A 25044-nucleotide genomic window follows, 5' to 3' on the forward strand; every position below is an offset into this window, starting at 1 on the left:
TTGTGCAAAGGCTCTGAAAATTAGCCTTGGCTCAAAATATATTAAACTAAATTTAGTAAATTTAAACTTTATTAGTTGTCAAAGGATCTTTTTATTGAGGTATAATTGACATATATCATTATGTTAGTTTCAAGTGTACACCATAATGTTTTAATAGTTGTATATATTGTGAAATAATCACAATAAATCTAGTTAACATCTGTCACCACACATAATTACAATTGTTTTTCTTGTGATGAGAACTTTTAAGATTTATTCTTTCAGCAATTTTTAAATATGCAATACAAGTGTTATTAACTATAGTCACCATGCTGTACATTACATGACATGACTTGCTTATTTTATAACTGGAAGTTTGTACCTTTTGACCTTCTTACACTTTACCCACTCCCCATCCCCTTCGTCTGGCAAATGCCAATCTGTTTTCTGTATCTGTGAGCTCTGTTTGTTGCTTGTTAAAGTCCACATATAGGTGAGATCATGTAATATTTGTCTTTCTGATCTATTTCACTTAGTATAGTGTCCTCAAGATCCATCCATTCGTTGCAAATAGCAAGATTTCCTTCTTTTTATGGCTGAATAATATTCATTGTATATATACCACATCTTCTTTACAAAGGATATTTTTTAGAATGTAAAACTGTCGGGGTACCTGGGTGGCTGTCGGTTAAGCATCCAGCTTCGGCTCAGGTCATGATTTCATGGTCCCTGAGTTTGAACTCCATGTCGGGCTCTGTGCTGACAGCTCGGATCCTGGAGCCTGCTTTGGATTCTGTGTCTCCCTCTCTCTCTGCCCCTCCCCCACTCGTGCTGTGTCTCTCTCTGTCTCTCATAAATAAATAAATGTTAAAAATTTTTTAAAAAACAATGTAAAACTGTGACTCAAATATAAAATGAACACATCAAAGATTTTATTTAACTCATTAAAGAACCAGTTAGATGTTACAACCAGTTCAAATGACAGTTTTAAAAGCACGTCTATATAAATCAGGAATGTCAAAATAAATTTAGTCATTATCCACTAACAATTATCAATTATAACTCCATTGGACAAAATTCATTTACACTTTATAATCATTTGTATTTACTCATAGTTTTCTTCAACTTATAGAGTTGTAGAATAGGTCAAAGAGATTGAAAGGCACAGGTAACTCGGAAAGGTTCACTAAACACAATTCCCAGTAATTTTTTTTTTTTTACTCTTTCAGAGTCCTTCACATAATTTTGTCTAACATTAGATTGAAGCTTATCAGTCACAGCTTTATCCTGGTGACATTTTAACTGTCCTAAGAATGTAAACACATATGTATAAGGCTTGCCTAGAAATACTTAGAGATCCATATAGCTACTTATTTCATCTACACTTAAAAATTATAAAGTATAGTTCACATACAAAGTTATATAACGTAATGATTTGACAATGCTATACTCAGTGCTTACCACCTTAAGTACAGTTACCATCTGTCACCATATAACATTATCACAATAGTTTTGACTATATTCCTGATGCTGAACTTTTCATCTCTTTATTGCCAGAGGGAAGATTGGTAGGGGGAGGGGTGAAATAGGTGAAAGGGATGAAAAGGCACCTTCCAATTAAAAAATAAATAAATAAATTGCATTTTTAAATGCTATAATTAAAAACTATGGGGAATTTGGGAAGCTCAGTCACTTAAACATGGGACTCTTGATTTCGGCTCAGGTCATGAACTCATAGTTCATTAGCTGGAGCCTGCCTTTGGGCTCTGGGCTGGTAGACAGTCTGTTTGGGATTCTCTCTCCCTCTCTCTTTGGCCCTCACCCACTTGTGTTCTCTCTCTCTCTCTGTAAATAAATAAACTTAATAAATTCTACTAGAAAGGAGGATAAAATAATGAGAAAGGACCTGCCTTTTCCTAGTCATAAGCAATTTTAAACTACTTACTGAGGTTCTTTACATATCTTTTTAAACATGAAAAATATTTCATATTTTTCTCTTCCAAAATTTAAAAATATTTTCACTAATGCATACTGTGTGTGTGTGTGTGTGTGTGTGCGTGCGTGCGTGAGCGCACGTATGAGTGTAAGATTTTTGGAAATTTTCTATAATTTAATAAAAATATATTTTGGAAAGATGATGAAAACTAGTCTAGTATGTCAAAATACAAATCTAGTGCAAATCAACATTAGAGAAATTCAATCAGCTTAGTTTTATCACAGCAAATTGAATGCCTGGCCATCATTAATTTGTTGAGGATACAAAGTCAAATGAGCTTCCTAATGTATCTTTAATGTTTTTTTTTTTTTCCTAGGAGAGAGAGAGACAGTGTGAGCAGGGGAGGGTCAGAGAGAGAGGGAGTCACAGACTGAAACAGGCTCCAGGCTCTGAGCTGGCAGTCAGCACAGAGCCCGAAGCGGGGCTCGAACCCACGAACCGCGAGATCATGACCTAAGCGAAAGTCGGACGCTTAACCGACTAAGCCACCCAGGCGCCCCAAGCTTCCTAATGTATCTTAACTGAATTATCTTTCCTTGCAAGCTGCTGCAAAGATAATATCCTTATCCTTGAAAACAAACAGGAATAAGAAAATGTTCTGGTTATTTAGGTAATATGTCTTAAAAGGCATTACTGAGTTTTATTATAAATGTTTCCAAGTGAAGATTTTATATCAACATGCAGAAAATAGCTGTGAGTCAAAAAAGTACAATCTTTCTAGAGCCCAGCAGTTTTTTGGTTCTTTTTCTCTTGGTTGGTTCTTCATTAATGTATCAAACACTTGACCTAAAAGCATTTTGATGAATCTCAATAACCAGTGAAGTCATTACTGAGAATCCAATTTCTGATCCTACTGTGGAATGAGGATGAATGAAAAAAGAAAGAGAAACCTTAAAGCTCTAGTTTAGAAAGTTGATAAAATACCCACAAGGGTATTTAAGAGTGAATAAAAAAGAGACATTGAAATGAAAGAATTTATTATATATCAGGTAAAAGCTTGTCATGAGCTTTATAACATATTCTTGTTCACACTCTGAAAAAGGGATGATACTGTTCAGGACAGAGCAACAGGGTATCCATTTTGAAATAGACTATCAGTTAGCATGGAAGATCTGGCACATAAGGTACTAGCTAATTGCATCACCTTCTCCTTGTCCTTCATTTAGTCATCCTAGACTATTCTCTTTGTTCACTGTGATGTTTATATTCTGATTTATAAAGCTTTTCTTTGTCCAACTATAGCTATAATCACAGTGAACTTCCAAATTCATAAGAACAACCCTCCCAATTGTCTAATGAATATTTTTGGATTTCAACAGCCTGTAAACTCATTTACATAGACATGTAAAAGCCTCCTCATCACTTGGAACTGAATGGCCTCTTAAATTTTAAGTTCTTGTATGCTATTTTATCGGTAAAATCTTCTGTCTTTTCAATTCTTTTCTTCTTTTACTTTCACTTCACATATTATTCAAATATATTGTGATACTCGGCCCTCAAATAAACTTCTTTTCATTTTTAGTGTATCATCCAGGGTTCATATCAGGTATTCTTTTCTCCATTTCGTTCAGTGTCTCTGAAGTCCTTTCATTGCATCCACAATGTTAACAACCCCAACTCCCATCTTGGAATAATCCAGCTATCTTTACTTCTTGCATTCAGGTTAAAATGACTGAAAGTGATTACTAATTTGTAGATTTACACTAATGTTAATTGTATGGCCTCCAACTTTAGCTGCTTCCTTGGTTGCTTACTATTTTTCCTTTTACTCACAAAGTACACACATGGCAACAAAAACTTCACACATGTAATTAAGGGAACTATTAATCAACCTTAAAATAGAGAAAATATCCTATATTATGCAGGTGGACCCAATGCATCCCATGAGCCTTCAAACATAGGGACAGAAAAGAAAGTCAGAGAGATTCAAAGTAGAAGGATTTGATATGACATTGCTAACTTGAAGATGGAGAAGGGTTATGTGGAAAAGTGAGAGAAAAGAATTCTGGCAACAACCAACAGTTTTGGAAAGAGGACCTCACAGTCTAGATCAGAATCACAGCCCTGGCTGACACCTTGATTTCAGCCTTGTGAAAACCTAAGCAGAAATCCAGCTAATCCATGCTGTGCCTGGACTTTTGACCCATGAAAACTATGAGATAATAAAATGGTGGTTGTTGTAACCCAAAACACTTATGGTAATGTGTTATACAGCAGTAGAAATATCCAAACTCTTTGTTTTCCTTTCACCAAGTTTGTTTTGGTTGGTCTAGGACCGTAACATTTCCATATAATACAAATTTTAATAAATTCAAAATACCTAAATTTAATAAGTTAAAATATTTTAATCTAAATTTAATCTTCTATATATTTAAAACAAATTTAAATGTTAATTTCTACCCCCAAAGACTTGTGGCAAATTAATTGGGATTGCATTGAATCTATAGATAAATTTGGAGAGAATTGACATCATGATAATATTGTCTCCCAGTCCTTGAAATGGTAAAACTTTCCATTAATTTAGATCATTTTTATTTTTTCAGCAGTATTTTATTATTTTCACGCATAAGCCTTGTGTGTCTTTTGTTAAACTTACATCTAAGTATTTGTGGGGTTTTTTTTATGTTATTGTAAACAGAATTCTTTCTTAATTTTGCTTTCCAATTGTTTGATCCTGGTATATATAAATATAATAGTTCATTGTGTTTCTCTCACTCTTCAGTGCTTTCAATAGTTTTTGCTTTGTTTTGTTTTTTTACATTTTGTCCATAGTTTATGATTTTTATGTATTTAATACATTAATTAGACTTAATTAATACTATTAATTACATGTGCAAAGTCTCTTTTGCTGTGACTTCTACTCTTCTACATGTCCAGACATAGCTAACTCCCCAGAGATCCAGACTCAAAATAGTTACAGCTGTTTTCATGGAGTATTAAATGACAGGCATCCATCTAAGGACTTTAAATGTACTAGCTCATTTACTCCTTACTAAACCCTATGAGTTAGATTGTCCCTTTTTTAAAATGAAGAAATTGATTCAGATAAAGTTCAAATAACTTGCCCCAAATCACATAGTCAGTAAGTTGCAGATCTGGATCCCAGTCCCAAGCAGAATAGCTTTATTACCCTTCTCTTAAACCATAAGCCATTCTCCTCATTCCTGTGCATTGCCACATTGATACCCAGGTTCCTTAAACATAACATTACCAAAAGAGAATTCCAATCTTTCTCTTCATCTGGCTGTTCTTCATGTATTTCCTATGCTGATAAATACCACTATTATCCATCCAATAAAAGGAGTTATTAAATGTCGAGTGCCTGGGTGGCTTAGTCGGTTAAGTATCTGACTTTGGTTCAGGTCATGATCTCATGGTCTATGAGTTCAGGCCCCACAACAGGCTCTGTGCTGACAGCTCAGAGACCAGATCCTGCTTCAGATTCTGTGTGTCTCTCTCTCTGCCCCTTCTCTGTTCATGCTTTCTCTCTGTCTCTCTCTCAAAAATAAATAAACATTAAAAAATTTTTAAAAAGGAGTTATTAAATGTCACACACAATTCTAAGGATTTTATATGTATTAACTCATTTAGTCTTTTACTAACCCCCATGAGTTGGATATCTCGTTTTTAAAAATGAAGAAAATTAGGTAAAGAGAACTTAAATAACTTGTCCAAAAATCACACACTCGTAAGTTGCAGACTTTCTAGACTTTGGCCTTTCATCTACTCCTTAAGTCCTGATTTCTGAGTATATCTGAATACAAATGAAAAGTTCCATGATCTGCTTACTCTAAGTCTGTTTCTCCAGGCTTATCTGTTCCACTGTTCTCTTTCCCAGAACTTCATGACCCAGAAATTAGAGTGTTATCACTATGGTCTCATCATTGCCTTTATTTTAGCTGTTCATGCTATATAAATAAACATACGCAAAAAAAATGTTCTCCCCTTCCACTTTCTGCCTGAAAAATACACATTTTTCAAGACTAAGTTCAAGGATTATTTCAATTCTGAAGGCTTTCTTATAAGGATACAACTCATTGGATTAGGGCCCATTCGTATGATATCATTTAAACTTAATTACCTCTAAAGACCCTATCTCCAAACACAGAAACACTCTAAGGTACTAGAGATGAGAACTTCCACATGAATTTGGGGGTTGGAGATGGGGACACAATTCAGTCCATTAATGGAGTCCTAGAAGGAGCTTGGATTTAGTGAGGCTTCAGTAAAAGTTCTGCAAATTAGAGCATAGTCTGGTTTCAATGCCTCTTGGCAATCTAAACCAGGGCTTATGGGAATTATGCTACAGCCAAGAGAAATCTTAGAAATATTAGCCCAATATACATATTGTTGAATACGTTATGGATATTATTGATATAATAAAATTATATGCACTAAGTGGAGTTCTAATTTTTTCCCATTTGTATATGTGTATCTTAAAGGCATCTGCTTTTATCATTTACACCCTGAATGAATGTTATACTTTTAGTCATTTAAAAATATCTCATTCTATTACTTTTTTTCCTCTTAGGACTCAAGAAACATATAGAAAACACTGTGAAGAAAAATTTGTTATTGATATGATTGCCTTTCAAAAAGCATGTGAAAGATTTCAAGATGCTAATACAAAAGTTGCAATTCTGAGAAAGAATTCAGTCTAACATTCCCAAAGGAACAACAAAATGCACCAATTCCATGTCACATCCATGGTCATTTTGAACTATGGCTATTATATTTACTTAAAGGACTTTGAAATAATACTATGAAAGAAGAAATACTGTATGTAACAAGATGGATTTGTATGTAAATCTTCTAAAAATATAAAGAATAATTAAAGTATTTCTCTTCTTGATCATAATTTAATTTAAATCAAGTTAACTTGGCACCCCAAAAGGTGCCTTCTATGTCCAAATGTCCAAAGAACAATTAAAGCTTATTTCATTTATTGCAGGAAATGGTGAAAGGCATTACTTAAATTGTTTCATATCCCAAGGATAGCAATCCTAAAGCTATTTTCAGTTTCTCTGGCAATCTTAGCATAGTAATTTCTGCCCCAGCCGCTGACTTTTATTAAGACACTGTGTACTTTGATTAGTTTCATTACCTACTTTCACATATTTAATTATATCTTCTGTTTATTTTGTTAAAACAATATCTGAATTTTTTATTTCAAAGTAAAATTTCACCATTATATAAGTGATTCACATTCTTATAAGAACTTTAAAAATATGAAATATAAAAGGGAAATTAAACATTCCTTTTGGCTTCCTTGGAGATTAAAGATTTTTGTACATTTACTTTTGATGTATTTGCCTTTTGCATATAATTGAGGGTAAAGAGGAGAAACAGAGAGACAGAAGACACATAATTATATAATTGTGATTACAAAGTATATAAAACTAGCATATATATTAATTTTAAATCTAATGTATATTCATGGTATAAAATTAGAAAAAATAGAAAGAAGATATAAAATCTTTTGTAAAATTTAAGTTAATGTTCAATATTTTTTCATTTTTCTAGAAAAATTAATGCCTCAGATTTATTTTTACATTCTTAATACAGTGTAGCTACTGCCATTTAAATATCCCTTTAATACCCATCAGTTATATACACAAATGTCTAAGTGTTTATTTTTAAAATTCTCTTACTTTTTTAGTCTATGGTAAATTGTCAAATATTAAGTATTTTGCAACAGCAGTTATTCAGTTGTGCTTCTATGCTGGACTGCTAAAAACTGCTTATAGTATTTTCCTAATTTTGGTAAAATAATAGCTATCTATTTAATCCCATGGCACCAGCTCTCACTTTTCTGGTTAATTTGCAGATAACCAATGAATATGTCATATTGATACTTCTAATTATTCTCAAAAAAAAAAAAAAAAAAACAAAGGTAGACACTCTGAGGTGGTAAAGCACATGACAGATATAGGTTCCCATAACAAATTAGATCATCTCTCTGCTACCCCAGTTTTCCATTCTGTATTTGGAAACAATACATATCTTTGGGAGATTTAATGCAAAGAACAATCCATGTTATATAGTATTATTATGAGACTTAAATGGAAAGAAAACACATAAAGCAGCATAATGCCTTACACATAGTATGCACTTAATAAAGGTAAATGTGTAGTAATGAAGACAGAAGTCTTTCTGTGTAGTTACAGGAGGATTTGTCACCTTTTTATGTAAGATTTGAAGAGAGACAGACAGCATCAAGAAATAGAATTTTTTGCATGATATATTTAAGTATAATTTATTCATTTGATCAGTAAATTTGTTGAATGTTTACTTTCCTTTATTCTCCCACTTCATACTTATCTTTTATAACCTTCATCACACAACAGGATAAAGGATAAGGATTATCTATCAATAATATCCTTAATCATTTCTATCTACCCACTTCTGAACTTCTTGAAGGAAAAACTTTTTTAACTCATCTTTGTGGGCTGTTTTTTACTTTGTACTAAGGCAGATATTGTATTACACACAATGTTTTTTGTTTGTTTGTTTACATCTCTTTTTTTATTTAAGCTCTGTCCCAGGTCAATCTAATGATCTTTACTGCCACTTCCTGTTATGAAGAATAAATAAATCTGTATCTCTAGGTTATATCTCTAGGTGTACAATATGTCTCCTATATTTCCAAAAGCATGCTAAACTTGGAAGGCCTAAAATGATTTTTTAAATCATACATTAAAATGGAATTCACTGTGTTTTTGTTTACTATTTCCTCCCTCCTCAATCTTGTTTCTTTTTCTGTATTGCCAAATTCCCATAGATTCATAACCATCAAAATGCTCTTTCAAATTAAAAGTTTAGAAGATATTTTTAATTTATTTCTCTTACCCCACCACATCTTATGGAATATGAAACCCTGTAAATTCTATTTGCAGAAGGTCTCTTGTGTCAGACTGGCTGGCTTTTCACCAAACCTGTTTCCTGTTTCTCCAGGACACAGTTAGTCTATATTTTCCAGCCTCCCTTGCACAGTTCATTGGAGCACAGGACCAGATTTGACCAATGAAATCTGAGTAAAAGTGACTGCCAACTCTTCAGGTATGTACCATGCACTGTCCCCCTCAATCTTTTCTCTTCTTTGGCCACCTTGGAAAACATATGCTATAAATGGCTGAGCCATAAGATGAAAAGAGCGTCATGGGTTCCTGCATCACTGCTTCTAGTGTGATCAAAAACACTTGTTCTGGGGGAAAAAAAAGAACCCATGTTTTGTTCCTTATATGACCCAAAGGAAAACTCAATTATGTTAAAGGCTTTGTAACCCAATCAATTACATCAAGCTAGCAGTTACTAGTGATTTAATCAATAAATAACTTGGTACCCAAAGTAAGAGTGCTGTCATCACAAAATATATGATGTTGGTCTTCCTGGATAGTGAGGAAACTAACATTCAGAATGAAAATATGGACATTTCACCTGGTAGATTTACCCAAACATTCACTTCCAAGAAACACAAGCTCCTGCTTGTGAAGTGTTGCAGTAGTCTCCATTAACTTAAGCCCTACATAGAGAATTATATGGAGATGTTCCAAGGATGGCTGGAACTCTATCCATATTCTCCCATGCTCTGTTTCCCCTTCTTGGAGACTTATTAATCAAAGGAAGTTTGGAGATTCCCAGCCTAACACATGTGCAGGCTTAGAGAATCTAGGCAGCATGAAACAAAAAGATGGCACACAGAGGAAAAACTCGGTAAGAACTTCTGGTACTGTTGACATAAGAAATTAGTAGCTGCTGCTCCTGGAATGTTGATGCTGGGAAAGAGGTCTCAACTATGTATCAACTATCTCTGTCTTACACATTCAGGTTGTTTCCATGTTATTGGCTATTGTGAATAATGCCACAAAGAAAATAGTGGTGTGGATATCTCTTGGATATAATGATTGATTGATTGATTGATTGATTGATTATAAATACCTAGAAGTGGAATTTTTGTATTATGTGGTCATTCTATTTTTGATTTTTTGAGGATAGTGCACTGTCAGTGCAGATCAGGACACAAGGCTCAAACTCACAAACAAAGAGATCGTGACCTGAGCCGAAGTCCGATGCTTAACCAACTGAGCCACCCAGATGCTCCTCTTGTGACCAGTTTAATCCTAAAGTTAATCTTATCTGATTTAATGAAGTGTTAGCTGAAGACATCAGGTACACTGATAGGTGGTATAGGAGGTAGTCATACATTCTAACTATGGCCTTATAAATACAGTACTGCAAATGAATTTTTGCTTATGATTTTCTTAACATTTTCTTTTCTCTAGCTTACTTAATCACTAGAATACAATATATATTACATACAAAATATCTATGAATCAACTGTATGTTAGGAACTATGTTATCAGTAAGGCTTCTGGTCAGTGCAAGGCTATTAGAAGTTAAGTTTTGGGGAGTCAAAAATTATACATGGATTTTTTAGTTTGTAGGGGGTCCATACTTCTAACTCCCTCATTGTTCAAGAGTCAAGTATACATGCAAAAATAAAAATCACAGCCTCTACTCATATTGTTTTCATTGTTGTGCCATAGATATATTTTCATAGTTTAATATGTCTTTCCTTCCTCTCCATTTCCCCTAGGTTTTTTTTTTTTTTTTAAGATTTATTCATTTCTCAGAGACAGAGAATGAAGCAGGGAGGGGCAGAGAGAGAGAGGAAGACACAGAATCTGAAGCAGGCTGCAGGCTCTGATCTGTCAGCCCAGAACCCGATTCGGGGCTTGAACCCACGGATCGTGAGATCATGTCCTGAGCTGAAGTCGGATGCTTGACCGACTGAGCCACACAGGTGCCCCTCCCCAGTCCTTATTTATAAAATATTAATGTAACATCACAATAGAACTACAGAGTAATGCACACTGTACAGTAATCATGGGCTCTGTATTATATAGTAACTAATGAAACTTGGAATTATTTCCCTTAGAGATTTGTATGTATACTTTTTTGGTTGTTATAAAGAATACTTATGTTAGAATTGAGCCACCTTGGGGGGGAATAAGAAGTGTTGGTATCAGAAGATGGATATAGGTAGACAATTTGTCAGGTTCTTTTATTTATTTTTGTATCTAAATCATCTGAATGCCCTTTCTTGTGGAAATAAGCTTTGGCCAACTCATGTTTTGAGATATGGACTCATGTCCCAACACAAAATTTAGAGGAATTGAGTAAGTTTCACCCCAGTTTCTGGCATATAGTCAGCCATTTGATGCTCATGCTGGCAATTTTAATTCTGAAAGAGTGTTACACCAGAGATAAATAAGTCATTCACAGTGGCATTAAGAGTCCAATAGTGGCACCAGCAAATTTTCAGTTACCAATCCAAAAGGTAATTTTTGAGGCATTGCTCAGCCTGGATTCTTCCTACCTAGCCCCGTTTGGTTTTTACCCATCTTCTGAGCTTAATTCCCAGATTTTCCCTGGTGATTCATATGTTACCTAATATCCTTCCACTGAGTATCTTTTCCTGCTCTCACTAGCAATGTTCTCAGTTGCCTGTAAGAAGAATAAGAATTCTTTTTTAAAAAATTAATGTTTATTTATTTCTGAGAGAGACAGACAGAGAGAGAAAGGGCACAAGTCGGGGAAGGGCAGAGAGAGGAAGACACAGAATCTGAAGCAGGCTCCAGGCTCTGAGCTGTCAGCACAGGCCTGACATGGGGGTTGAACCCATGAACTGTGAGATCATGAAGTTGGCCGTTTAACCAACTAAGCCTCCCAGGTGCCCCAAGAAGAATAAGAATTCTACATTTAGTTCATTTCAACATTGATTTTCAAATCTAAATGATTATTTCTAAAATTGACACAATAGGCTTTTTGTCTTAATCACCCAAAACAGTGCCAGAGCCATTAGATGTCTAGATTATTATAATAATTATATTAATTTCTATTTATGTTAATAAAGTATTAATATTCATTTTCAATGCTGTCATATTTTAACTTTTTGGGGAAATTGGAAGAGGATGCATCAGAGGCCGATAATCAAAAGGCACAAATTAAACATCAATCATGGTAGTTTTTGGTACAGTCCTGTGACACTTATCTTACCTTGTATTCTGGTCATCTTTATACTTGTTTAATTTCCCCAGTTAGTTTATAAAATCCTTGGAGTCAGTTATGTGTGTCACCCTCTTTCTGTTCCTAGCTGTAAATCTAAAATGCAAATCTACCCTTTGGTTGGGGTCCCATCCCTATCAGATAAAGTCAAAATCCTTTTCACTTAGGAAAAAAAATCCTTAATCATTTTGCCAGTTCCTACCATTACAGCTGTCTCCTGCCTTCAAAACTCCCAATTCCAATTTTTCAGATATCAGACAACTCACAATTCTCAAGTTCCTCTGCCTGGTTATCCTCTTTTCTGCTGGCAGAATTTCTGAATGGCCTTCTAGAGTCAAATGAGCATGCTCTGTAAGAGTTTTCACATCGTTTCTGTGCATGGCTCCATTATAATACTTACTACATAGCATTGAAACAGATTGATTACATTCTGTTCCATCTATTTGACTGTAGATTCCCTGTATTTTATTTATTTTTGTATCTCCCACTGCTAAAAAAGTCAAGAAAGAAGGATATTTTTAATTTTCTGAGTATACTATTTATTCCTTCAAATAGTTTCAAGAACAAAAGATTACCTCTCAAGATACTTGTTCTTATAAAATTTTTGACCTGTGTAGGAGCAACAGATTAATGAATATATTTTACAGACTGATAAAGCTGAGATATAGGCATTCAGTACCACTAAAATTTCAAGATGAAAACAATCTTCTGCTTTATTCTTTGAATTAACTATCTCAATTGTTCTGCTGAGAAATCAACTTTTAGGTTAAAAGCCCCATTTATAGCAATTTCAAAAACCTCCTACTCTCCCTTCTTTCCCACATTTAGAGGGGAAAAACAGACTTGAAAGCTGACTTTTTTTTTTCTTTTTAGAATTTTGCTTCTTCTAAAAATGTGGTTCTTTAGATAAAGAAGAAGAGTGATTATGAGAGTTTAAATAAAGAATGAAGCACTTTATCATAGCTTTGGAAAGAGTTCCTAACATACTACCTGCATGCATAATTATTAACTATACTTTTCCTGGCCCTTTCTCTCTCCTCCTGCTGCTCTTTTGCTAGCCAGAATACAGATTGCCATCAGGCTCCCTATGAAAATGTCAGCCACTGTCATGACCCAACCCTCATGATTCACAAAGTAAACTACATTGGAAAAGAGGAAAGCCACTGCTTATCATACAGACATTGGCTTTCTTCTATTTGAAGGGCCAGGGACATTGAACTCCAAAAAATCCCATTAGAACAGGTTTTTAGTTGCTTAGCTAATTTGCCTCAGATTACAACATGCCTGTGAGATGAACTGGACCTCATGAAAATAGCTGACTTATATGTCAGAAAATCTGTAGCTGTTGGCCTCATTCCCTTGATACTGACATGTAATAAGTTCTCTATTACAAAATTGTCTTAATACATGGAAAAACCATAATGCATCATAAAATGTACTTCCTTTGTGTACTCATAAGTCTATGGGTGTGTGCATGTGTTTCCATGTGTACATAAATACAAAGGGTGCCAGTCTGTATGTGTAAATAAGAGCTACTAAAAAGGACTACAGATAGGAAAAGCAGTGGCTCAGACACTCAGCCACAGGAAACATCTTTTGAGTTCAATTTGCCTAAAGGAGAAAAATATACAGTAATTCCCAGGCCTTGAAGAAAGATGACTTATTAACTAGTTTAGTTTTGGAGAGTGTGATAAATAAGTAGTGAAAAGAAAAAAAAAAGAATAGTGCCAGATAAGAGGTTGTATTATGAAAGACCAGTTAGGACTGGATTCATATTTTTGTGAAACTTGAGGTTTATTCAACTTGGGAGAGTTATATTTTAGGAAAACTATCTGAAATTACAGATATGAAGTTAGGCAGAAGACCTCAGGGCTTATAAAACAAGGGGTACTAACCTTAAGCCTCATTATCTTCACTCTAGATTTTCCTGCAGCCTGAAAAACTAGAAATCTCTTGAAGAAGATGAAAAGAATTCATGAGAAAATGTCACTATTGGAGCTATAGAACCTTCATTTATCTTCTCACGAATAGAAGTGGTTACCAACCAGGCAAGAACTGAATGATACATTTGTATAATATGCAGTAATACTTCAGAATCGATATGCATGGTTTTTAGACATCAAGAAATGTTTTTTGTAAAAATATTTTTATTTATTTCTAGGAGAGAGAGAGAGACAGCGTGAGCAGGGGAGGGTCAGAGAGAGAGGGAGTCACAGACTGAAACAGGCTCCAGGCTCTGAGCTGGCAGTCAGCACAGAGCCCGACGCGGGGCTCGAATCCCCGAACTGAGAGATCATGACCTAAGCGAAAGTCGGACGTTTAACCGTCTAAGCCACCCAGGTGCCCCGACATCAAGAAATCTTTGAACTGATATTTAATAACCTCTAGATTTCATACAACACCTCCTCTATCATTTCAGGATAATCTCCAGTTAACATCCAGAAATTGTCAGGCTACAGTAAAAGATGCTTGAATCTCAGCTGCTTACCCCAATTTAGTTCATTTCTCACTGAAACTACATGTCCAGTGGGACTGAGGAAAGTGTCACCATTTTATAGCTTTAGCATCTGTTACACATGGCCTCCACGTCTGTTATGGCAAGAAAGAGAGCATGGTGGAAAGAAGGTAGTCCAACAGCACTTAAATGCGCTGGCTCCAATGATATATGCCACATCTGCTTGCAGCCTTTTATTTCAGAACTTTTCACATGGACCTGCCTGACATAAGGGCTTTGGAAAATGCTGGGGAGTAGATAAAATGATATGAGTACATGCATAGCCATACTTACCTATAATATGGGTAATATTTGGACACTCTCTTTAACCAATCATCACAAGAAGACTTCCTTTCTAATCTTTATACAGATATGGGAACTTAAGATCTAAGCTACATATATTTAATAATGAGCATGATGACTGATACACAGTGAACCCTTAAAAATGTTTGCTGAATAGACAAGTGAATGAGAAATAGATGAACTGAGTGCAAATCGTTCGTAATGACTTCAGTTCCTATAAGAAGCAAAAAGCAAGAATGTGTTCCTAAAATCTCCATCAAGAAAGCCCTAATACTTAACTCTGTGCTTCCCCCTTACCCATATCTCTTTTCAGTTCTGACCTGATTATCACTGTTGCTGAATAAAATTATTTGCATATCAAAATCTTATATTCTGCCCACTCAGCCAGGCTTAATAAAGAATTTGAACTCAAAATTCTTACTAGGATTGACCTTGAGACAAGTAATGTAAAGAAAAGTAAAGTTAGGCCCAGGGAGAATTTGACTGTCAATTAATAGGTCTACATGGCATTTGCCTTAGAAGGAGCCAAGTATATAGGAGTTTTCTTTAGAGAGAAGAATTATCTAATTCTAATGAATATATTTCCATGATTACTTTCTTAATGACATTTGTTTGGGCTGATTTGCAGATTTATTCATTTCTTTTGATTGTTACTTAAATGTATTTTCTCATTCCATATTTTTTATTTGTAATACTACCAATATCATTTCCTTGTCATGGGATTTTTTTAAGTTACTCCCATCTTAAATGAATTAATTTCTACTGGAATATATTTTGTATGGTGAGTTGTATTATATAGCTTATTGCATTATAGCATTCTTTGAGGGACATTTTCTCATTTGCTTTCCACTGGCTGAGGTATGGTTCTATCCTAAAATACTGTGTATGGGATTCCCCATTTCCCATTTTTTACTACTGCTTTCCAAAGAATTGCAAGATCCAACAGAGTTCACCTGATTTTGTCTTTCCTTCCTCCAATAAATTACAAGCAATATCCCTGTTCAGAGAAGTACTGACTTTTCTTTGAAAAAACTAGCTTGCACCCTTATTTCATGGTGTCTGAGTCCATCACCAACTAAGAGCCTTGGGAAACCATTTTCACTAATGGACTCTGTACTACCCAGTGTATTTAATTTCACCCTTATGGTCAGAAAGAGTTAATGTCCTTTGCTACCAGGTTGTAACGTATACACTGGGGAGAAGATGATACCCTCTGTTTTTTCAAACTGGACATCTTTACAAGTCATTAACAATTTTATCTTCCAGAAGTTTCCTCATTTTTTTTTTCTCCAGAAACTTTAAACTTATACAATATGCAACCATCACTCTTTGGAAAGGGCATTTCAACAGATTTGATTTTCTTATATATTTTTGCCTTTCACACAACTTGATGAGTTGCTTCATTAATCTCTTGGTCTCCCTGCCTCTCCTCCATCTGGCATCACTAACAGATGGAGGCAGAATTGCTCAGATATAAAGGGACAGACTCCAACTACAAATATATCACAAAGATAGCAAACAAAGATACTTTGTGATTATTGGATGGTAAAAATTACATAAACTCCATCTATTATTTAATGTAAGTGTTATTAAATATGGGCTTTCACAATTTACAATTGTGGCATATAAACTGTGCATGTAACTATTTACATAAACTATAACCTAGTGATTGTGATACATAAACTGTGACTTGGTGATTATAATTTGTACATTTATTCAACAAATATTTGTTGAATACCTACCATATACCATGAAATTAACTAGGGACAAAATGGAGTGCAACAGAATCTTTGCTCTCAAAAATATATAAATAATAGTTTCCAGGAAACCAAGTATTTAGGGTACACATAAATACTTACGGTAGAAGATATACATGAATTTGCAGTGCTGCTGCTCTTCTCACCTTCCCACATAAAATGTTCATAAAAGCCTCCCCGGGAAAACTTTATCCACCCTCACGTAGCACGTACTAGTCAACCCATAGCAATCAGTCAATCAGTCCATTTGTCAAGAAACAAATCTTTGTGGAGCTCCACTTATACAAAATATATTTGTGCTTGGCCTGTGATGGACACAAAGAATTGTAAGACAGTACCTCTTCGTTGCTCCAGGAATTAAAACAAAACAAAAATTGGTATCAGGGAAAGTGCATGGGGTGATGTGTGAAATAGGTGATAAGGATTAAGGAGGGCACTTGGGATGAGCACCGGGTGATGTATAGAATTGTTGAAACATCTGAAACTAATAGAGCACTGTATATATTGGAATTAAACTTTTAAAAAGGAAATAATAATTTAAAAAAAAAACTTGGTCAGAGAAAAAGTGCCCATGAAATGGGAAGTAGAATACTAGGGAACATGTGATCCCTCCCAGTTGATTCACACAGAAATGTATACTGGGCATCCCTATTTGGAAGTTTGGTAGGCACCTCAAGCTATAACAGGATGCACCCTCATCTCCTTCTACATCCCACCAAGGCTACCCTCCCTGATTCTTTCTGTTCAAGGCAGACACCAGGGCATCATTCTGGATCCCACTACTTCACGGTCCCCCTTTTCCCTTCATCTTAAAAATCAGTGAATTCTTTCCATATAAACTATTTAAAATCTATCTCTTAAATCAAAGGACATTTGCTATCGCTAGTTCAAACTCTTGTCGTCTTTTCCCTGGATATACCACAATGTAGCTGCTTAAAACTCCCTTCCAGCTTTTCTCTCCGTACCTCTTTCTAAATATAAATCCAGACCTGCTTAACTAAAAAAATAAATCCTTAATGTCTCCCTGCTGCCTTCAGATTAAAATCCAAGCAACTTAGCATGGCACAGAAAGCCCCTCAAAACTTCCATTCTCCTGTCTCCCACCTCATCTCCACCTGGCCTTTACCACTCTGTGTTCCAGTCACACACAGCCATTCTGAAGATGGTGCTACTTTGCCTGTGTTCTGCCCCACAACCATACATGCTTTGGCTTACCGTATTCCTAATTTAGAGACTTCCTACATATACCTTTCTTGGAAAATTTTGTCTCTCAGTCCACCCTTCTTATTCCCTTCTGAGTGTGATGTCCCTACCATATGTGCTATGGCCTATACATAGCTGTCATTATTTCTTATTACACAGTGATATATTTGCCTATTGACTTTCTTCCAATAGCTGTAAAGTTCATGAGGTTAGAGATATGTCTTCTCATCATTTCTTTTCTTTTTAATATTTTAAAATGTTTTTTATTTATTTTTGAGAAAGAGAACATGAGCAGAGAGGGGTAGAGAGAGGGAGGGACAGAGAATCTGAAGTGGGCTCTGTGCTGACAGAAGCAAACCCGATGTGGGACTCAAACCCACGAACCCTGAGATAATGACCTGAGTCAAAGTCAGTCGGGATGTTCAATTGACTGAACCACCCAGGCATCTCTCCTCTCATCATTTTCTAATCAGCAACCCACACAGTGCCTGATATAAAATGAGCACTTGACACACATTTGTTAAATTGAATCAATAAATACCATAAACACACAGGAGAGTAAGCAATTACCTAAGCTTTCAATATTTACTGGAAACAGGGGCACCTGGGTGGCTCAGTCAGTTAGGTTTCCGACTCAGTTTTGTCTCAGGTCATGATCTCACGGTTCATAGGTTGAAGCCCTGCGCTGACAGTGGGGAGCCTGCTCGGGATTCTCTGTCTCCCTCTCTGTCTGTACCTCCCCAGCTTGTGTGCACACACACATTCTCTCTCTCTCTCTCAAAATAAATAAACTTAAAAAAAAAAAGATTTCCTGGAAATAAAACCAGGTAATATGCAAAAGGGCCAGCAGAGATTGTCTAAATTAATGCTAGTTCAAGGCACAGAAGCTCCTCAGTTAATGCTAGTTCCCTTTCTCTTGAATTGTCTCTTGAAAATTGATCACAATTACACAAATAAAGGTGAGAAAGAGGAGTTCTATAGACTGCGGATTGTATCAGCCTCAGCTTCAAAAAGTGTTTGGTGAGTAAAGGGAGTTTAGCACTGAAAGAATGTGAGGAGCTGGGGAAGAGAAGGCCAGAAATGCAGAGCCGGAGGATTGGAAGAGTCACTGAGTACTACAGCCAGAAGCACAGGTGGAGAGGCTGGTGCCCACGCAGAAGTTTAGAGGCTGCATACCTGGTGGAAGTGATGGTCATTGATAACACACAGTTTAGCACAGGTCGGGGAAGCTATCGATTTTGCTGAATCATGTAACAGCTCTAGTAGTTTTTGGTGGAGCCTTTTGGGTTTTCCGCATAGAGTATCATGTCATCTGCAAAGAGTGGATGTTTGACTTCATTGTCAATTTGGATGCCTTTTACTTTATTTTGTTGTTGTTGTTGTCTGATTACTGTGGGTAGGACTTCCAGTCTAAGTTAAACAACAGTGGTGAGAGTAGACATTCCTGTCATGTTTCTGATCTCAGGGGGAAAGCTCTCAGTTTTTCCCCATTGATGATGATATTACCTATGGGCCTTTCATATATGGCTTTTATGATGGTAAGGAATGTTCATTCTGTTGCTGCTTTCTTCAGGCTTTTTATCAAGAAAGGATGCTGTATTTTGTCAAAGGCTTTTTCTGCATCTATTGAAAATATATGATTCATATCATTTATTATGTGGTGTATCACACTGATTAATTTGCAAGTATTGAACCAGTCCTGCAGTGTAGGAATAAATCCCATTTTATCATTGTGAATAATTCTTGTAATGGACTATTAAATTTGATTTGCTAGTATCTTATTGAGAATTTTTGCACCAGGTTCATCAGGAATATTGGCCTGTAATTCTTCTTAGCTTCTGTCTGGTTTTGGAATCAAGGTAATGAAGCCTTCATAGAATGGGTTTTGGAATAAAGGTAATGAAGCCTTCATAGAATGAGTTTGAAGTTTTCCTTCCATTTCTATTTTTTGGAACAGTTTGAGGAGAATGGGTATTAACTCTTCTTTGTTTAAAAAATATCTCTTAATATTTATTTATTTTTGAGAGAGACAGAGTGTGGGCAAGGGAAGGGCAAAGAGAGAGGGAGACCTAAAATCTGAAGTAGGTTCTATGCTCTGAACTGTCAGCACAAAGCCTGACGCTGGGCTTGAACCTACAAGCCATGAAATCATGACCTGACCCGAAGTCGGATGCTTAACTGACTGAGCCACTCAGGCACTTCAATATTAACTCTTCTTCAAATGTCTGGTAGAATTCCCCTGGGAAACCATTTGGCCCAAGACTCTTCTTTTTGGGGAGATTTTTTGATAACCAATTCAATTTCTTTGTTGGTTATAGTCCTGTTCAAATTTCCTATTTTTTCCTGTTTCAGTTTTGGTAGTGTGTGAGTGTCTAGGAATTTGTCCATTTTTCCAGAATGTTCAGTTTGCAGGCATATAGTTTTTCATAGTTTTTTTTTTAATAATTGCATTTCTGTGATATTGGTTGTGACCTCTCCTCTTTCATTAGTGATTTTGTCTATTTGGGTTCTCTCTTTCTGAGAAGTCTGGCTAGGGGCTTATCAATTTTGTTTATTCTTTAAATAAACCAATTATTAGTTTCATTGATCTACTGTTTTTTTGATTTCTATATCAGTTATTTCTGCTGTCATCTTTATTATTTCCCTTCTACTAGCTTTGGGCTTTATTTGCTGCTCCTTTTCTAGCTCTTTAGGTGTAGGGTTAGGTTGTGTATTTGGGATACAATACACAAATATTGACATAGGCTTGAATTGCAATGTATTTTCCTCTTAGGACTGCCTTTGCTGTATCCCGAAGGGGTTGGACTGTCGTGTTTCCATTTTTATTTGCTTCCATGTATTTTTTAGCTTCTTCTTTAATTTCCTGGTTAAATCTTTAGTAGGATGTTCTTTAACCTTCATGTATTTGGGAGCTATCCAAATATTTTTATTGTGATTGATTTCAAGTTTCATAATGTTGTGATCTGAAAATGTGCATGGTATGGTCTTGATCTCTTTGTACATGTTGAGGGCTAATTTGTGACCCAATATGTGATCTCTTCTGGAGAATGTTCCATGTGCACCCGAAAAGAATGTGTATTCTGCTGCTTTAGTGTAAAATGCTCCAGCATGTCATTCAGAGTTGTTGTTTCCTTGTTAATTTTCTATCTGTCCATTGCTGTAAGTGGAGTACTAAAGTCTCTTACAATAATGGTAATATTATCAATGAGTTTATTTATGTTTGTGATTAATTCATATATTTGGGTGTCATCAAGTTTGGGGCATAAGTATTTACAATTGTTCCTTCTTGGTGGATAGAACCCTTAATTACGATATAATGCCCTTCTTTATCTCCTGTTATAGTCTTTATTTTAAAATATAATTTGTCTGACAGAAGTATAGCTACTCTAGCTTTCTTTTGACGTCCATTAACATGTTAGATGGTTCTCCATTCTCTTAGTTTCAGTCTGCAGGAGTCTTTAGATCTAAAATGAGTCTCTTGTAGGAGGCATATAGATGGACCTTATTTTTTTTTTAAATCAATTCTGATACCTTATGACTTTTGATTGGGGCATTTAGTCTATTACATTCAGAGTGATTACTGAAAGATATGAATTTAGTACCATTGTGTTAAATGTAGATTTCATGTTTCTGACGACGTTCTCTGGTCCCTTATAGTATTTGCTGCTTTACACTCAGAAAATCTCCCTTAGAGTTTCTAAACCAGTCGGGCTGGTTTCAGAAACTACTTTAGTTTTTGCCTGTCTGGGAAAGTCTTTATTCTGAATGACAGCCTTGCTGGATAAAGGATTCTTGGCTGCATATTTTTTTCTTATTTACCACATTGAATATTTCCTGCCACTTCCTTCTAGTCTGCTAAGTTTCAGTGAACAGGTCTGCTACTAACCTTATGTGACTGTCCTTGTAGGTTAAGGACCCTTTGTCTCTTGCTGCTTTCAGAATTCTCTTTTTATCCTTGTATTTTTGCAAGTTTCACCATGATATGTTAGAGTTGACCTGTTTATGTTGATTTTGAAGGGGGTTCTCTGTGCCTCCTGGACTTGGATACCTGTTTCCTTCCCCAGATTACAGAAGTTCTCAGCTATAATTTGTTTAAATATACCTTCTGCCCCCTTTTCTCACTCTTCTTATTCTGGGACTCCTATGATACAGATACTGTTTAGTCATGGAATCCTTTGTTCTCTAATTCCCCCCTCGTGATCTAAAAATTCCCTTCCCTCTTTTTTTCAGCTTCATTATTTCGCATAATTTTATCTTCTATTTCACCTATTCTCTCCTCTGCTTCTTAAATCCTCACTGTCACTGTATTCAGTTTATTTTGCATCTCAGCTATAGCATTTTTTTTTTTAAATTAATCCTGATTAGTTCTTAAAACTTTGCCCTTTGCAGCAAGGTTTTCTCTGGTGTCTTCTTTGCTTTTATCAAGCCCAGCTATTAGTCTTATGACTATTGTTCTACATTCTTGTTTAGATATATTGTTTATATCTGTCTTGAGCAAGTCTCTGGCTGTAATACTTTCTTGACCTTTTTTTTGGGAAGAATTCCTCCATCTTGTTATTTTGGGTGAGTTTCTGTCTTTTGTGTGTTTTGAAAGCTTATTATGTTTCCTGTACCTGAGAGTTATCCTATATTTAAAAAGGGTCATACAATGTCCAGGGACTGGTACTTCAGCAAGTGTTTCTGGTGTGTGCTGATGCACTCTGCTGTTGCATTTGGCTGCTGTACCCTACTGGTCAGTCCTCTGCAGAGCTCCTCCTTGCTTGCAGATGTAGAGTGTTGGAAAAACCTGATCCCCTTAAAAATGAAAAAGGAAAGGGGAGAAAAGAAAACCAAAAATGAATAAAAAATGATAAGGTTGATTCCAGGGTAAAATAAAGGAAAAAAGAGAATAAAAAAAAGCAGAGGAGAAAAGAAGGACAAAGAATAGAATACAAAAGCCTGATCAAATATATATATATGTATACACTTAAATATATATTAATATATAATAATAATTATTATATATAGTAATAAATGACAAAAACAAATCAGAAACTATGAGCCTGATTCCAAAGGATAAAAAGAAGAGGGAGGAAAAAAAGAAAAGAAAAAGAGTTGTCTATTGGTGCCTGAGGGGTAGTGGCTGTGCTAGTCTGGAGGAGAGGGTAGCTGCATTTGGTCAGTCAGTCTTGCTCCAATAAATAAGCAGTTTTCAGGCACGGAGAGGCAGCATTTGGTGTAAGCATGTCCTGCCTCCACTGATGGCCACTGTACTGCTCTCTGAAGTCCCACAATGTTGGTGTTGGGGGAATAATGGCATCACCCCAATCTCTCCTCCCCCGTGGGGATCTCAACCCACACTGTTCAGGCAGCCCTCACAGAATAAAGAGGGCAGTCAGCTTGCCCTGCACCACAGTTCTCCTGTGCCTTCTCCTTGGTGTGTGGCTGGGATCCAAAACCAGTCTTAAAGGACCCTAAGTGGTGCAGATCCACTCCTCCTCTCTGGAATAGAGCCTCTCTACTGCTGATATAAGGCCTTTGGTTGGCACTTACAAGGTCTTTTGTTTTTGGGGAGGCCATAAACCCTCTTCCCAAAGTGCTCCAGGAAAGGGACTTTTCTCTCACAGTGTGCCCCAGAGATTGCTACAATACACTATGCACTCAGGGGCCAGCTCTCTCCTCCCCAGGAATGTGTGCCAAGGTTCTGCTCCAGAGAAAGTTGCAAACTTCCAAAACCTTAGAGTTTCAGTTCCAAAGGCTGTTTGCAAAAAAAGAATTGGGACACTCAGTATTTCTTGCTCCCCAGTCCCTGGTCCAGAGAGGTTTCCCTCTTGTGCTAACTTGATGCTGCACTTTTACAACATGTTTCTCTTTCTCTCCCTTTTGTCTCTCCATAGAAAGGGTTCCCTCTCCTCCATAGCTCCACCTTTTTATCTTCTCCATCTCACATACATGCACCTCTGTCCTGCCAACCTGTCTCCCTCCAACTGTGGAGATCCTTCTACTGTTCCACAGATATATTTCCTGGGTCTTCCAAGTAATCTGACCTCAATACACCTGTGCTTGAGGGACAAGGAAGATCCAGGTCCCCCTACTTCTCTGCCATCTTAACTACTCCCTTCCACTCAGATTTCTTCTTAAAGAAAGGAGAAAATAGTACTGTTCACTGAGATTGACTTCCCTAAATACCAATACTGCTCTGCATGTAGACTCATTATGACTGGTTGAAGTTGACTGGTATGAAGTACCATTCATAAACATAATACTGTTGGATTTATATGGGGCTCAGGATTCCTACTGATCTAAAGGAAGATAAAAAGAGTGGTAGGTTTCTATTAGTTTTCCTAAATAAACCCTCGTATCCTAAGAATAATATTAATTTAGCCCTATTGAATAAGAAGACGTAAAATGGAAGCTTTTGAAACGAGTAGAAGTTGAACTGCAAGTCCCCAAATTAACAGCCCTATAACCACCATGGCCCACTAGAAAGCTCAGGTCTGGAGGCTCCTTGGAACCATCGTTCTCATGTTATTATAGAATTTGGTCCTAGAAGATGTGTTGAGAGGACTTTGTTCTAGGGCAAGGCGTTATAATAGGCAGAATGCAAGCTATTCACTCACACTTTGTTGTCCTTTCCTGGTCCTGGGAAGTCATTTAGAGGTATACCTTTCACCAATGTAATTCAGATAATCTGATTGCTGTCTATTTACAATTTCTTTTCATTAATCTTGTGTCTGTTATTATTCTTTTATTGAATTTTTAATTTTAAGTTCAGTATAGTTAACATACAGTTTTATGTTAGTTCAGGTGTACAGTATAGTGATTCAATGATTCTGTACATTACTCAGTGCTCATCATAATAAATGTGCTCCTTAATCCTTATCATCTATTTGACCCATGCCCTCACCCACCTTCCATCTGATAGCCATCAGTGTGTTCTCTATAGTTAAGAGTCTATTTCCTGGTTTGTCTCTCTCTTTTTCCTTTATTCATTTTCACTTATTTTTTAAATGTTTATTTCTTTATTTTGAGAAAAACAGAGACTGGAGGAAGGGCAGAGAGAGAGGGAGTGAGAGAATCCCAAGCCATCTCTGTGAAGTTAGCACAGAGCTCCACCCTGGGTTTGAACTCGCAAACTGTGAGATCATGACCTGAGCTGAAATTAAGAATCAGGTGCTTAATTGACGGAGCCACCCACATGCCCCTGGTTTTTTTCTTAAATTCTACATATGAGTGAAATCATATGACATCTATCTCTTTCTGAA

The 25044-nt window shown here is 36.1% G+C and overlaps 1 protein-coding gene across 4 annotated transcripts in view; it reads left to right on the forward strand.

Annotated features, from left to right (window-relative positions):
* Positions 1–6765, forward strand: part of LRRIQ3 (leucine rich repeats and IQ motif containing 3) — a 206482-nt gene extending 199717 nt beyond the window's left edge. For all 4 annotated transcript variants that reach the window (XM_039224202.1, XM_039224204.1, XM_039224205.1 and 1 more), the window contains one exon: positions 6507–6765. In XM_039224202.1, coding sequence (XP_039080133.1) covers positions 6507–6636 — 130 coding nt within the window. In that variant the 3' untranslated portion in view covers positions 6637–6765. The remainder of the gene's footprint in view (positions 1–6506) is intronic.
* Positions 6766–25044: the final 18279 nt, after the last annotated feature.

This window comes from Hyaena hyaena, unplaced genomic scaffold, assembly GCF_003009895.1.
Source record: "Hyaena hyaena isolate Hyena2069 unplaced genomic scaffold, ASM300989v1 scaffold_1553, whole genome shotgun sequence".
In the NCBI taxonomy this organism is placed as follows: Eukaryota; Metazoa; Chordata; class Mammalia; order Carnivora; family Hyaenidae; genus Hyaena; species Hyaena hyaena.